Below are 16,519 nucleotides of genomic sequence, written 5' to 3' on the forward strand. Positions count from 1 at the left end.
CACAGGAACTCCAATATGTTCTACCACTGCAAAGGTCCACTTAGTATTTATGTGACTGAAGTTGGTATAGAAGATTTTCTTCTTGTTAGCTTCTATTATGAAGCGGTGTATTGCCACCCTTTGTCTCACTCATTGTTAAACTTTTCCTTACTTGGGAAAAATTATAAGTCTTGCTATGGAATATAATTTTTTTTAAAAATTAAATAGCATTCATTGTCTATGTGTCCGCAATAATATTTTCTTTGGAGAAGACTTCCATTGTGCTTATTGTAATAAGTATCTGGCTAAGGGCCAAATAAATGTTACCTAGGGTTCCATATAAATTTCTCCCAGTGGTTGTTTTTTGTTTCATTAAAAAATGAAAATGACCTCTAGACTAGAGGCTATCGTCAGAAGTAGAGGAAGACCAAGTGAGGAAGAGCCACATGACCCTCTCACTGCTGCTATTTGTCTTCTCATAATTATCTCCCTCAAGCTGCCTTTTCTTCCATCCAATGCAGTGGGGGGGGAAGGTCCAAGCGAAAGCAGCTTGAGGATGATTGCCGGAGGAAATAAACAGCTGTTGGGGTGGGGAGGGGATCCTCCCCCAGCCCTTCAGTCTTTTGAGTCTATGCGTGTTCCTGTGGTTGATGATGACTAAGAGAGGAACTGCAATGTTGGGGGAAGGTTACAGAGTACTTAACTGTAGCATGCGGTTTGGACCTTATACTGAGTAACGCTACTGGCCTTTGTAACCATCTTGTCTGGCAGAGGTTTTCTAGTTTCAGACTGTCCTCATACTGCTATTGAAGGTCTTTTAGCTAGGGTTGGACTGAGTATCGCTGTTATGTTGAGCATTGCTGTATAGTTCCTAAGCTATAGTTGATAAATCAGTGCCTTTTCAAGAACAGGAACAAATTTGTCTCTAGCTCAGTGGCTGTGATTTTTTTCTTGTTTTACTTGCTTGAGTCATTTAGAAGGATCTGTGCTGTGGAATCATAGGCCCAGACAGCATTTGAAATCAACTGGTTGGCAGCCGCTTTTTGCGAGTAAAAGAGGTTTGGTTTTTACTTTTGCTAGAATGAAACTGCAGCCACGTCTCTTACAGGCTGCTTTTCTGCTTGATTGCTATTTTGGTTTTAAAAAACTTGTCTTTTGCACACAGCATTTATTCCATTTTCAGCTAAATCGCCCATCTTGTCTTCATTTGCTTTGTAATCGTGTAAAAAAAATGTCCCTAGACATACTGTTGTGGCAACTGAAAACTAGGTTTAAGGCGCCATTTGGCTCCCAGCTTTTATATCTGAAACACTGAGCCCAGTTCATAGACGTGCAGGGCATACCCATGTGTTAAGGTGTTTATGGCAAGTGGCTCCCTCTGCAGTTATGGCAGGTTTAACTATTCCAAAAAGAAACACAAAGTATGGGGGGGGGCAGTTCATTGCCTCTTAGAGCTGTGTCCAACTGTATTTCAAGAGGCCACCCTGCAGCACTTTTAGGAACAGGAATTATCTTAGTTTTGTATATGTTGCTCTTACCTCTTCTTTGTGCCATAATCACTAGAATAAGTGACTTAGGGGCTTGATGTGTAGTGCTGTGGGGCAAAGTATTATTTTTAAAGAAGACTGAAATATGTGGCCTTCAGCAGTTATTTAAAGGCATGAGTGCACTTTTACAGCTGTGTCAAGAAATGTGAGACTTGCCACACCTTGAATTATCTTAATGAGAAAACCTGGTAAGATAATTGCGTGTATTATAACACAGCACTGCACCCTCATCATTAAACAATCATTTGAAACAAAATTTTGGAATCAAAAGTTATATTTCATTTAGATCCTGTCTACTAAAGACACTGAGGAGTAGAATATATTGTGCAATTTGATCCTGGGGTGGGGATAGTTGAATATCCTTTGTACTTTTCTTCACCTGTGCACTGATAAAGCTTATATTGGACATTGAATCAGGTTTTTTAAATAGTTTTTGAATGAACTTGTCACTCATTAATTTATGTGATTTGGACTGATTTAGATAATCTTTGGGTCTGATTGTCTAAATACCGGGTGGGGGAACGGGGACTCTTCAATTTTGTATTTTTTAAGGGTGCTGAATAGTTAAACAAGCTTTTCTCCCACCATAGGGTAATAACAGTTTCTCAATCACTTGATATGATGCCTGTAAGGAACTGAGTCATTAACCACTCCTGATTCCTGAGGCTTTTAAAATACCTGTTGAACTCTCTAACATCTTGCAGCACAATCCTATAAAAATATGCTCAGAAATAAATCCCACCAAATTCAGTGAGAATTACTTTGAATTTTTAGCTTTGATTTTACATGCATCTTATTTGTAAATGCAACAGAAAAGATACAGCTTTAAGATAATAAAGCAGTGAAAGTCTTAGTTGGGACCTAAGCTGCCAAACATTTATAATTAAATAAATAATAAAACTATATTCTCAAGAAGATGACACATTCACCATGTTACTCATTTAAGTAGTTTTTGTGTGTAAGTTGTAATATAACAGCATGTTATACAGAAACTTAGAAAGCAGAGCATCTGTGTCTATTCAGAAATGAAAATTCAGTTGCTCTGCCTTTACATTGTATACTGTTATTAATTGATTTTCATATATTATCTGACTATGATAGGTTGGTTCACAGTGATGCTTTGTGAGCCACTGCTTGTCTGTTTACACAGAATTAAGTTCACTTACAATATCATAAAAATGTGGGGTGGATTACACTAGTGTTAAGTAGAGCTGCTTGAACAATTGTACTCAACAATTGTTCATTAATGGCTCTTCATCATAGAGTGAAGTATTGAACAGAGAGCCACAGAGATACCCTAGGCCAATTCCTTTTCTTGTTTTTATAAATGACTTGGATCGGAGTGTGAAGGGGATGCTTATCTGATCTGCAGATGATCCAAAATTGGGAGGAATATCTAACACCGTATAATATATCAAAATCGTAGAATTGTAGAGTTGGATGGTTTTTAAATAGCTGGGACATTGGCTAAAACCAACAAAATTAAATTCAACAGAAAAGTCTTGTGTGTAGGTATAAAATAAAAAATAAAAGGATGAGAGAGGCAGACATAACAGTTTTCAAATGTCTAAAGGACTGTCATGCAGAAGATAGAACAGACTTATTATCTCTTTCTCCAGAGGGCAACAGAGGTGGAAATTTCAGTGGAGAATATTTTGGGTAAATATGAGGAGAAACATCCTACCAAAAAGAGCTGTAAGTTTTGTTTGACAGTGAAACATACATCTCAGAAGGTGGTGTTCTTTCCTTTGCTGAAGCTATTTAAACAGAAGCTTAATGGCTATTTATTAGGGAGATGAAGTTGCATTATGCACTGCAGATTCTGCACTGAGCAACAATATTGGACATGATGACCTCCAAGGTCCCTGCCAACTCTGTAATTGATTTTATGTGTGTTTAGGGCTGAAACCTTAATTTAATATATTGAGCTTCAATCCTAAATGCAATTTATCCAAACTAAGATTCATAATACAGTGGTTCTTTCTTCTGGGTAAATATGCAATAGGATTGTTCTGTAAAGCCAAAATTGTATGCATGCTTACCTAGATTTAAGCCTTGAACACAGTGGGACAAACATCTAAGTAAATATGCACAGAAATACAGATTTGCTTGGGTGGAAATACTTGCAGTTTGTACATATACATTAAAATCAAAACCACTAATATCTGAGGAAGCATTGGGCTGCAAGACTATAGCCTTTCTTTGAATAAATTCAATTGAAATAAACAGAATATACTTGCAGATAAATATGCTTAGCAGTAGGGTGTTAGTGTCATTTTCCATGATATTCAAATTAATAATTCACTAGCACCTTCCCTTGATTTGCATTGCTTTTCCTGTACTGACACATCTGTTAGCATAGTTTCCAGTGGAGACTATGACTTACAACTGTAGGCGTTGTATTATGGGAACTATAAATCATTTATAAGTAGATGTTGTTTTCCCTTGTTTCATTTTAATAGAATGGATCATAGCTTCAACATCTGTCAAGGGTATGGGTCAGTCTTTTAGGAAGATATAGATCTTTTTCTTTACCATTTGAGTTTGCATTCTCATCAAGTCTTCAAAAGAGAAACAGAAACATACACTACAATTATCCAACTAGACTATAACTCAAATATTTACTTCAGCTTTTACAATTGTTTTAATGAAAGTATGATGGCCCTCTTCTTCAGTGTTAAGTTTACAAGTACAGTGGTACCTCAGGTTAAGTACGTAATTCGTTCCGGAGGTCCGTACTTAACCTGAAACTGTTCTTAACCTGAAGCACCACTTTAGCTAATGGGGCCTCTTGCTGCCGCTGCACCACCGGAGCCCGATTTCTGTTCTTATCCTGAAGCAAAGTTCTTAACCTGAAGCACTATTTCTGGGTTAGCGGAGTGTGTAACCTGAAGCGTATGTAACCCGAGGTACCACTGTACATGGGGAGTCATGGGGACACTAGCCCCTTGCATTCCACCCAGAAGCATGTAGACAGCTGAACTTGATTTTTCAGAATCAGTGCTGTATGCAGTAGCAGTTGGTTTGTTGGCATGGGTGGTGTGGCATTGCTCGGACTTCTTAACACCAAACATTGTTACTGGTTACTATGCCAGTAAAGATGCAGCAGCAGAGCCAACCCAACACTCCCACTGCTTCCCCCACACTAAGCTCCCCTCCCCCTTACACCTGTCCTTCTTGGTAACTGGCAGCAATGTTCAATGTTGGAAAGCCAGGTAAGCAGGATTACTCTGCTGACTGCTACTGAGTACATGATTCCACCTAATTCTGTCCATTAACAGTCAATTTTGCAGCACAATATTCAGCACAATATTCAGCACAAACTGTAGCCTCTTCAAGGGAAGATCCACATAGAGCACATTTATCCAGTCAGGAAGTTACCAAAGCATGCATCACTGTGGTCAGGCCATCTTCATCCAGGAATGGCCATCGTTGATGAACCAGCTGGAACTGAGCAAAAGTACTCCACACAACTGAAACCATCTGGGCCTCAAATTACAATGCCAAATCAAAGAGTTTCCCCAAATTATGCAAGTTTCTTTAGGGAGAGTAAAACCCATCTGGAACAGGCTGGGTTAGAAATATTCACCATTCCATCACTGTTTTTATATTGTAAACCGCCCTGTGATCTTTGGATGAAGGACAGGATAGGTATTGAATAAATAATAATAATACTGCCTCCACTCCATTCCTGCCTTCAAGCAATAGTCCGGCATCTTAGATCCTCCCATTCTATTGGCTCAGTCTTCATGAGCACATATGAACATTTTTCTTGCTAAACAGGTAAAGTCAGTGTCTGCATGTGTCTACAGGACTGTGTACTGTTGATGCTAAAAAGATGGCATAATACAGCACAGCAGCAATCAACTTTTAATTACATATGAAACTATGTTAATGGAGTGCATCCATGGTGTATGTTTGAGTAAATAGGAAGTGTGAATAGTGTTTGTGTGTGAGAGAGAGAATTGCAAGTGATTTGCAGTCTATAATTTCTGAAAGAAATAAAGTGAGCTCTTGTGAGAGTAAATAATGCTTATAAATCGTTCTGATATGTTGTTGTTGTTGTTTGTTGAATTTATATACCACCCTATGCCCGGGGGGTCTCAGGATGGTTCACATAATAAAATAGATTGTAAGAAACACTTTAAGTTAACTTGCAACTTAACAAAGGTAAAAGGAAATAATTGTATTAATTATTTTCAATAAACCCACATTCTAAGGAATGATATGTTTTCTGTTAGGTTTTCGGTAAGGCTATTCTTAAAAAACCCCACACAATCCACTGTCCTAACCGTATATATTTTTATTTCATTTCAAGGAAACTAACTCTAAATACGTTTTCTTAGGACCGCAGACTTTACGCAGCATTATAAAATTCATTTGTCTTTTTTATGTCGAGTTAGACCAGTGGTTTTCAACCAGTGTGCCTTGGCACCCTGGGGTGCCTTGAATGATGGTCAGGGGTGCCACGGGCAACACTGGACTCTGTCCCTCTTTCCTTCCATCCTTCCTTGGATGCCTTCTCATTTCTCTGCCTCCCAAAGGCTTCCACAGCTGTTTGTTGCAGCAGCCCTGCCTATGAGCTCCCCAGATGAATGGTGCATCTGGGGCTGGCCAGGGAGTGCTGTTTGCCAGGAACTGAGACAGCCTCGGAGTAAGCAAGCAAGCCAGTGAGGGAGCCCAGCCAGCCAGTCCACCAGCCCTTACTGTTGGGAATGGACAGACAAGTGGGAGGCCAGGCAGGCAGGCGCTGAACTGGCCTTTCTTGTGCTTGCTGTGTGCTGAAGGGGAGTCTTTCCACCGTGCAGGCCCGGCAGTGCTGGCCTCACATTCACCTTTGGCCAGTCTCGGTTGTTCCACTGAGGCTGGGGGCATCTTCTTCCCAGGCCCCTGGGGGGCAATGTGAGGAGGCACATCTCTCTGGGGCAGTGGAGGAAGTTCAGAGATCAGGGGGAGCAGCATCAGCGGATGCCTGGAGGACTCCCAAGGACAGGGGAGAGGAAAGGAAGCTGAGGGAACACTCCACAAGGGAAAGTGTTCAAAAAAGGATGAGAGGCTGTCATCTTCAGGCAAGGGGTGACATAACTGGGCTCCTGAGCCCCACAGGGGTGCCACAGAAAAAATGTAGTTGGTCAAGGGAGCTGTGGACTCAAAGATGTTGAAAACCTCTGAGTTAGACCTATAAGGATGTTTCTTTAGCAGAAATTTTGCTAGAATGTTGTGGGTTCAATTCAGATTTTCCCTGAGTGAAAAATCATTCCACTGATTGAAGGGGTGTGTGTCAATTTTCACCTCCACAAAATCTGCTTCTGAGAGTTGGGAGCCCCTCTAGATCAGTGTGTGTGTATGTATGTGGGGATGCAAAAGCAGGGGGAATTGGCAGATTGGAGTGTGTTCCATGAATGGAAGGAGGCCTTCTGTCAGCAGTTTGACAAGTCTGGAACCACCCATGCATATTTAATTAGTACATAAGAATAACTGTGCTGGATCAGACAAAGTCCTGTTTATTTCAACACTCTGTCCTCAGAGTGGTCAACTAGATGTCCATGTAAAGTCCACAAGCAGAACCTGAGTGCATTTGCACTTAGAGAATAATAACTATACTCATATAACACTTTCCTGGTGGGAGTAAGTCTCATGGAAGTCAATGAGACATACAGCACAAACTTATACATATTTACAGGGGGGCACGCCTAGTGCCATCACTATCTATTTTAGGCACCAGGTAAAAACATTTTTCTTTAGCCAGCCCTTCAAAGCGTAACTGAATATTTTTAGTTGAGTGGGGTTGGGTTGGATTTGCTCTTTTATGCATATTATTGTCTTTTAGGTTACTTTTACTCTGGTTTTTAATGGTTATGTCACTCTGAATTTATATTTTTTGGAAAAAGTGACTAAATTGTAATAGTAATAATGATAATTAATAGCAGTAAGTCCCCTTATATTGAATGTGGCTTACTCCCTAGCAGGTGTATTTAGAATTGCAGCCTTATTTTAAGGAGGCAGGCACATAGGATTGTGCTAGAAATAAAATACATCTTTAAAGTATTGTTGACTAGGACTGTAAAGTAATTGTTGTATTATTTTGTTTTTACAGTCCAGCTAAACCAAAGAATGTAGAATTAAACCTTAAGGCGTCCAGAACTCTAGAAGATGTGCAAACTGAGCAAGATTCTATGGACAAAGCTGTTAAAATTAACTTCAGTATTGCCAATAAAATATCCATGTTTGAAAGCAAACAAACTAATCAGAACCAATCTGCTGAGATCTCTTCTTTAAAAAAAGGTTCTGTATCAAATACATTTGTTGGCAGAGCAAAGCTGAAATTTGGGAAACAGCACCCTGAAAGTGAGCAGACCAAAAGAATAACAAATAAGCCAAACAATCGACAGAAAGCATTGCAAAATGGTGCAAAGGTGAAGGATGTATCTTTAGATATAAAAAGCAAGTCTGAAGAAGGGATTCAGTCAAATATTATAACTAATGAAGAAATTGGAAATGCTGCTGAATCTCAGCTTAGTCAGAATGGAAAAGTAGATGATAACCATGTGAGTGTTTTTATTTCTAAAAAAGTGGATACAGAATTAGCCAACGATAATTGTTTGCCTAAAACGCCATCTGTACTACAAACTGAAGAAATTGAAACAATCCAAAATGATAACAGGAATACAAATGTCAGATCCATATCTCCTGAAAGTGGAGAGGAACTTTTCCTGAAAATAGACATGCATTCTCTAAGTAAAGAAGACCAGTGTCTCCTGCAGCCTGACCCAGTGTCCCCCAAAGTAGAACACAACATGACTTCTCAGACTGAAAATGAAGACACAAAGATGACAAATACGTTTTTGGAAAACAAACAGATATTCGAGCAGAATTTCAGTGGACAACCTGATTCAAACAGTGATTGTAATGTCCCTAAAGCTGGCAATGAGGATACCATTTGTGATTCCCCAGACATGACGAAGTTTACTGAAACTATTAAAAATCTAGACAGCTCTATTTGTGTACCTCAAAAAAAGAAAAAACCCAAAGTTCCAAAATCTCCAGCACCTCCCTTTGCTATGCCTCCAATTCATGAGGACAATTTAGAGAAAATATTTGACCCCAATATATTTACAGTTGGTTTAGGGATCAAGAGAGACAAACCACGAGATTTAGCCCCATCCCTGCAGCTGAAATTGCATAGTCTAGAAACAGAGGCTAGAGTCAGACCCAAACGTGCCTCAGCTGAGAACAGCCTTCTTCTCCAATCTCTGAAATTATCCAACAGACCAGACCTTGCACTTACCCAGGAAGTAAGTGGGAAAGAGAGCAAGGATGGTACCGATGGCGACATTAAGAGATCTCGACTTGAAAAGAGTGCCATATTCTCAAGCCTTCTATTACCTGCAACTAAAGAAAATGTGTTTACTCCATCTGTAACATCTATAAACACTATCACAACAACTTTTGCATCTCAGAAGAGTGTTAATTGCCCAGGAGTCCCTCCTCTAATATTTGATGTGGCTCAGAAATCTGAGGTAATAGGACAAACATCATATAACTACATATAAACTCACATGCTATGTATGTTGTATTATACCTTAGCAGTAAACAACCACTGTTATATTTTATTGTGCTGTTCAGTCTCTTTCAGATTTCAAAAATCCACAATTTATGGAGAAATATTTGCAAAGTGAAGATCAAAAAAAAGAGAGAATTTTACAGATGTCTAACTTTGGAAACCCTGACACCAGTTTTTCAACCTGGTTGAAACCTGGGCAGTATGAACCAAATAGCTTCTTACCGGACATTGAGGTGTGTTTAATGTTTACCTACTTTTAGAAGTCTATCTGCATGCTTTGTGTAACTAGAAAGTCAAATTGATTTTTGCTTTTATTTCTTTTGTTTGATATTAGTTTGATTTATATACATACATACATACATACATATTGTTGTTAGAACAAATAATAGCTTGAATTGGAAGTGACTATTTTCCAGAAAAAAGATTATCTTTTCAATAAAGTGAGATTTCATTAGCATGCTGCATTTCTCTAACCAAATGGTCAAAATGAATCTGGAATGAGAAGATCATGGCTGCATCTAGGCACTACTGATTGCCCAATTTAGCATAAAGGCAAGAAACAGTAGAAGAAAAAATATACAATCATACTGCAGTATGTCAGTTGCTGTTTGGATTCTGCTGCTGACCCCACCAGTCCTCACATCTACAGATTGTTCAGCAGTCAGTTGTGCTGAACCAGCATACGTGTTGGTTGAAAAGCCTTCTAGAATCACTGTCTGCAGCTGTTAAGAATGGTAATTTAAGATAGGTTTAAGATTTACTAGACAAAAATGAAATGTAATAGTAATAGATTCAGCAATCATTTGACAAACCGACTCATCAAAACAATTTTAAACTATGTTCCCACATCCCATTTAACTTGCGTGCATTCAGCCAGCTTTACGTGCATGGCAAAAAATTAAACAAAATGAAAGGGAACAGTGTTCTGGGGAAAAACACTGGCGATCACACCTGCCATTGAACACAACATGATTTTGGCCAATGTAACGCCCGTGTAAGTTGCAGGCTTACTGTATGTTCCTTTAGAAATTCTATTCTGAATAATAAAAGGCATATTGGGAATCTATGGATTCATATATATTGCAGGTTACGTGTGTGTGAGTGGGGCACATGGTTGCACAGATACAATTTCTGGTCCCCCCCCCCGAAATTAGTCTTCAAAACCATTCTGTTGTTGGGGTGAGCCTGGTTGCGGTATATGTGTCATCCCATGACAGTTTTTCTTGTTTGCAACTGTGTTCGTGGGTGCAAAAAAAATGGTGGCCCCTACTGTATATCATGAGAGGCAGGAAATTGTTATGCTTTTGAAATATACTTCTGACATACATTTTTCATAGACCAAGTTTTATGCTAAAATTAACAGTGCAACAATGGAATAGGGGCAGCAATATTGACTGAAAACTCCTAGAAAGCAACCATCTTGATGATTTACAAAACAAATCAGACTTGATTCAAAAAGTTTCTTCCTACCAGCTATAAAGATATATAACTTCTTCAGAATAATTGGCTGTACCACATGGTGCATTGGGTGGTATGAGCTATTTGCAGGGCTGGGCTACAGTAATAAAATGCATACTCATGCCTTTGTTGGCTAAAGGTGTAGTTCAACAGGCACTCCTTCCATACAAAGCCCCTGTTCGTTTTAGTGTGCTGTAAAATGACAGTGATTTGTGGTTGCAACTTCAGCATGTTCTGCATAATATATCTATGCAAACCTAAGGGGCAGCTTTAAGTGGCTTAATGGTTTGCATGGGCAACTTGAATGTGTGGTAATGTGTCAGTCAGATTTGAAAGCATGCCAAGCACTTGCAGGCCGTATAGCCTTAACCTGACCCCATTTTCATAATACTAAAGTGTGACTTGTAAACTGTTTTAATGGATGTATTTTTTGAAGCTAAATACACTAAATGTATTTCAGCATTTCCCAAGATTAGGTAAGATATATCTCTTTTACAAATTAATTTCTTATTGTTTGTTCCCTCTGCTTTAACAGGCATTTTCAGGAAACAACCAAAATAAAATTAATCCTAGACCTGGAAAGGTGAGGTGATCCCCATCCCATTGATTACTGTTTTCCTTTATTTTTCCTTGTTGGATTAAAAAAACCTGAAGTTTTTTCCCCTATAAATACAGATCGTTATCTGCAGTAAATCAGACCCTTTGGAAAATGCTATTGAAGTTTTTCATGATATGGTGGACTGCACTGCTTGGGTACTGTCACCTGTAATTCTAGTTAAAGTCGTCAGAGGATGGTAAGAATAAAATGCTCGTCCTACCGCTAGTTCTAAATTCAGTCTGCACGTTCCCATTCTGCTTTAACATACTTTATTCACTCCTTGACTGTATGCTTCTAAACTCAGTTTGGTCTCATGCCTTTTTCCTTAGCCTAGCTTGAGTAAACTAGTTTTCACTAGTTTATTCTCATGTGTGTTGAGGCATGTTTTGAACTGTTCCAGCGTGTCTGATTCTTGATCTGATGCATGTAGAAGTTTATTGTTAAATTTGCTCATGTGTTCCTATTTTCCTTCTTTGATGTTCTAAAAAGCTTTTCCTGTCACCTTAAGTAACTTCTAATGTTATACTACATTGCCTTAATTCTCTTGAAAGATTACTGCTTTTTGGCTTTGAAAAGACCAACAGGAAAACTAGATTACTGTTAGGGATCTTTTAAAAACACTTCCTGAAGCTTTGATTAAAAACATCAAACAAATTTACATTGCTGGATTATCAAGTGAGAAACTGTTTCACTTGGCAGAATTCCTGCAGCTTCCAGTATGCTGCTGAAACCAAAGGCATAAAGAATGAAACTGATAAAAGTTTAGGGATTTCATGGGGTCATCAGAGTTTGCTAGTCAAAGCAAAAGAAGTTGGTTTCAATGCAGGAACGCATGTCTGTAACTATCCAGTTGTCGTTTAATACTAGTCTTTTATCAAACAGCAAACAAATACCACGCTCTATGCAATAAAAGAAACATAGTTCTTTGCACCCATTAGCTATATCTACAATTGTTTTAAAAAATACATTTATTATATGCCTTTTTTTTTTACAATGTGCCCAAGCAGATATATAACAAGATGGAAATGTCAAAATAAAAATATTATTTTTCAGTTTAGCTGTCTAAAAAGCTTGTATTTTATTTATTTGTTGTGATTTGGTTTGTGGAGAGTTGTGGCATAGAGCCTGTGACTCAACATCCTAGTATTAATCAATTAGTTTGATAGTCCAGCACTGTTTAGTTACTTGCTTTGTTCCATTGTGGTAGGCTGCTTCATCTGCTTTGTTCAGCCATTTTGTTTGATTCATCCGGTGCGAAACTTGCAAAACCAGAATTAATTTTATGTTGTTCAGATTTCCAACTTAAATTGATGTTAATTGCAAATTTAGTCATCTTAATACAGTTACATGGCACACACTTTCCCCTATCCTACATGCAGAGGCTTCACACATACCGTTATCCACCTGTCCATTTCTTTCCAGAGTCCCAGCATACATCATTCTCATGCTTTTTATGGGATTACCATGCATGATTAGATGTTTGGAGAAAAGCAGGCTATTGGATAGCTATATGGGAGAGCCTAACATTAAAGATGAATCAATGTCTTCTTTTCTCATGCCTTTTAAAGTTCCTGCCTTTCTTCTTCATCCTCCTCCTTGACTTGTAATTCTTTCCAGCTCCTTACTTTCTTTCTCCTCCTCAATGTTTCCTGTCTTTGACTTTCTTTATTAGCTGTTCAGCTTTTGAAATAACTTCAAGTCTTGACTCTACTGTTTTGACCTGCCATTTGGATTTGGCTGAAGCTCTGTACTTTCAACACCTGATATCTGGTTTGGTCTGACTTCTAGCTCTATGCTAAATTATCTTTGGACCTCTGTTTCCTGGTTTCCCACTTGGCTATTTTCTTGATGTCCATTCTGACTTTGATCTTTTGAGGTAGACACCACCCTCTCCAAAGTCTTGACAACATCTCTCCGCTTAGCGACAGGTGCTCCAGGTGAAGTATGTTTATACTCTTATTATGGAAATACTGGGTTATATATCTCTGTCTTCTTTCTTCTGATCTTCTCACTCATCTTGCTCACAGGAAAGTAGATGGCTTGTTACAACAGACCATTATTTCACCATTGTTGCCCTAGTATTTGAAGACATTGCTCTTTCCCTATGATTATTTCTTTCATTGCATCTTAATCATCTTTCTGTGTTGCACTAACATTTTTGATTATAAGTAAGACATTGCTATTTATTGCATCTAGTTTTCTGCTATATAGTTGTATACTTAAACCCCTACTGTGATAACATTATATACTAGCATTTCTCGGTATGGCCAATCCATTACAGTGGTACCTCGGGTTACATACGTTTCAGGTTACATATGCTTCAGGTTACAGACTCCGCTAACTCAGAAATATTACCTCGGGTTAAGAACTTTGTATGGATGAGAACAGAAATCGTTCTCCGGCAGCGCAGTGGCAGCAGGAGGCCCCATTAGCTAAACAGTGCTTCAAGTTAAGAACAGTTTCAGGTTAAGAACAGACCTCCAGAATGAATTAAGTACTTAACCCGAGGTACCACTGTACTTGTATTTGTCACCTCTAAATGCTCTACTATGGGTACCCCAGTTTATATTGACCTTAAACCATTCTCTTTACAGTTTTTGTTAATGTGAGAGTAATGGTAAACTAAATGCTTTAACTCAAAATAAATTTGTAAATAAACTAATTTGCATGAAAGAAAACGAATGATTCAATGTTTGTTTTGGTGTTTTAATTTATAGTTGGATTCTATATGAGAAGCCAAACTTTGAAGGGCCCTCTATTCCTCTGGAGGAAGGAGAAATTGAATTTTCAAACCTTTGGGGTGAAGAACCACTTGATAACAAAGATGAATGCAAATGTCCCGAGCCTGCAGTGATTGGTTCAATGAGGCATGTAGTAAAGGCAAGTATGGATATGAGTAGACTATAGATTATGGCTTAAACTTTGTAGGCTATGGGTGATTTGTCTGATATGGTAGACCAAACTATGGCTTACCAAGTCTGTACAAATATGTGGGCTCTGGGAGAGGAGAGGAGCTTGCAGCCACTTTACTCCTTCCTGGTTCTTTTGGGCGGTGCCAATGGCATAGGCCCATTCCAAGCAGTCAAGATGCCTCTATGATTGGCCCTTCCCAGTTTCAACATGGCAGCAGTATAGATTAGCAACTTGCTACAAGGGTGCTCTCCTGTAAATGCTAAAGGGGCACCACAAGTATGTTTTGTCTTTCCCTTTGCTGCACAGAATAGACTCAGTCCTAATTTTATAATTTATCCTTCTGTCTTCATAATTTTGCCAGGATTATAGCATTTGCCGAATTGACCTGTTTACAGAACCAGACGGCCTGGGTCTTGTAAATTCATACTTTGACGACACAGAAGAAACTCGATTTGGTTCTGCACAGAAAACGTGTTCTATCCAAGTGCATCGGGGCATGTAAGTATATAGATATGCATCCTTAAAAAAAGGTACTAGTTTATAGTAGATATCAAATGCCCAGATTTGGAAATGATACATTTATGCATGAGGTTATACATATTTTTTTTTGTTCTGCTGTGTAGTGAGTGATGATCATATAAGGCATTGGTTTTCAACCAGTGTGCCATTGCACCTTGAGGTGCCTTGAATGAGTCAGGGGTGCTGTGGGCAACACTGGCCTCTGTCCCTCTTTCCTTCCCTCCCTCCTCTAATGCCCTCTTGCATCTCTGCCTTCCAGAGGCTTGCACAGCCGTTTGTTGCAGCAACCCTGGCTACAAGCTCCCTAGTCGAATGGTGCCTCTGGGCCTGGCCAGGGGGTGCTTCCCAGGCCCCTGTGGGGCAGTGTGAAGAGGAACCTCTTTTTGGGGTGGGGGGGCAGCTCAGGGACCAGGGCTGGTGGCAGCGGCTGCCTGGAGAACTCCCAAGGAGGTGAAGAGAGGAGAGGAGGCTGACAGAACACTTCCCAAGGGAGGGCATTTGAAAAAGGGTGAGAGCTACTAGCTCTGCAGGCAAGGGGGGATATAACTGAGCTCCTGAGCCCCACAGGGGTGCCACAGAAAGAATGTAGTTGTTCAAGGGAGTCGTGGACTCAAAAAGGTTGGAAACCTCTGATAAAAGGTATGATTCACTGATAAACATTTATTGAAGCAAATATAATATAAAAATTAATGTACAAATACTTAACATATCTACATATTTATACCCTTGTCATCTTGTAATGCATCATTAGTTCTACCTGAGGGCAGGAAGACGTTCAATTAAACCAGGGATTCTGGGCTGCAATAAATATGACTATCATCTAAATTATTTTTACTCATTTTTGTTGAATAATGGAAAAGATTGCTGTCTGTTAAGTGCATTGGTGATTCAAAATAAATCATTAGTACATATCCCAGGATTGTATTAAATTGTTAAACTGAGATATAGGTGCTGACTAAATGTCAGTGATGAAACTGCCAAGGTACTTTTCAGAATGGGTGAGAATGATACAAAGGTCATACTAAAAGAAGGGGGGAGATTAAATGAAAGGATTTCAATTGAGAATCAGTATCTGTTATAGTTTGATTATTTACCCCCACCCTACCATGTGGCATTTTGGTAGACTGTAATAGTGAACCTTGGGAGTTGGTTTGTAAGTGTCATACAACTGTGTAAGTTGCTTTATCTTGATAATTAATGGAGCCAGCAGTACTGATTTCATTAAGCGTTGTATCATAGCATCATTATAAACACTGAGAATGAATCACAAGCATTGTCAACTGTGGTGGCATACACTGTTATACATCTGTCAACATGTCTAAATTAGAAGTTGTATTAAGAAAAATAAGTACACTTACAGTCATTTTAGGAGATTATTTATGAGCTTTGAAGTCAATGCTGTCTTTCAGTAATGATGATTAATTGCTGCAGAATGCAAATGATGGTGAACAGAAGTTAAAAGTTGGCTATGTTTGTATGTATATGCCACAGTGAATACCTGAAATTTAGTGAATGCTTATAGCCACTATATATTTATCCTTCAGAGTTATATTTTACCCTGATCAGTAATACAAAAAATATTTTATTTTACTGTTTATTCTACCCTGTTGTCTTAACAGTGGTTTAAAAGGGGCTCTTTGTCATCTCCCTTCTGGGAAATAGCTAAGATGAGGTGTCTTTAGCTTTAATAATGTAATAGCATCATGTTTTATCACAGCATTGTCTGGACCTTTTTCCCCTTGTCGTTTTCAATTTGTAGATGGCTACTTTATGAAGAACCTGGTTTCCAGGGAATCCCTTTAATGCTGGAACCTGGAGAATATCCTAATCTATCCTTTTGGGACAAGAAAGAAGCATATATTAGGTCCATGAGGCTCTTGAAAATGGTAAGATAATGATATGAAGACTACAGAGATGGTAGAACAGCAGTAACTTTATAGT

At 38.8% G+C, this 16,519-nt stretch overlaps 2 protein-coding genes across 7 annotated transcripts in view; one reads left to right on the forward strand and one right to left on the reverse strand.

The window, feature by feature from the left end:
• CRYBG1 (crystallin beta-gamma domain containing 1) overlaps positions 1-16,519 on the forward strand; it is a 97,509-nt gene that overhangs the window by 58,387 nt on the left and 22,603 nt on the right. For both annotated transcript variants that reach the window (XM_080999931.1, XM_080999932.1), the window contains 7 exons: positions 7,624-9,046; positions 9,153-9,323; positions 11,084-11,131; positions 11,224-11,342; positions 13,864-14,026; positions 14,421-14,557; positions 16,338-16,464. In XM_080999931.1, the coding sequence (XP_080856057.1) occupies positions 7,624-9,046; positions 9,153-9,323; positions 11,084-11,131; positions 11,224-11,342; positions 13,864-14,026; positions 14,421-14,557; positions 16,338-16,464 (2,188 nt within the window). The remainder of the gene's footprint in view (positions 1-7,623; positions 9,047-9,152; positions 9,324-11,083; positions 11,132-11,223; positions 11,343-13,863; positions 14,027-14,420; positions 14,558-16,337; positions 16,465-16,519) is intronic.
• Positions 1-16,519, reverse strand: part of RTN4IP1 (reticulon 4 interacting protein 1) — a 110,083-nt gene that overhangs the window by 2,293 nt on the left and 91,271 nt on the right. For 3 of the 5 annotated variants that reach the window (XM_080999975.1, XM_080999974.1, XM_080999969.1), the window contains exon 10: positions 9,358-9,812. The exons of 1 other annotated variant lie outside the window; for it this stretch is intronic. In XM_080999975.1, the coding sequence (XP_080856101.1) occupies positions 9,609-9,812 (204 nt within the window). In that variant the 3' untranslated portion in view covers positions 9,358-9,608. Of the gene's footprint in view, positions 1-9,357; positions 9,813-16,519 lie in introns of those variants that run through there. One more of the 5 variants, XM_080999970.1, reaches the window with a different exon arrangement.

Source organism: Podarcis pityusensis, assembly GCF_964106645.2.
Source record: "Podarcis pityusensis genome assembly, chromosome: 3".
Lineage (NCBI taxonomy): Eukaryota > Metazoa > Chordata > Lepidosauria > Squamata > Lacertidae > Podarcis > Podarcis pityusensis.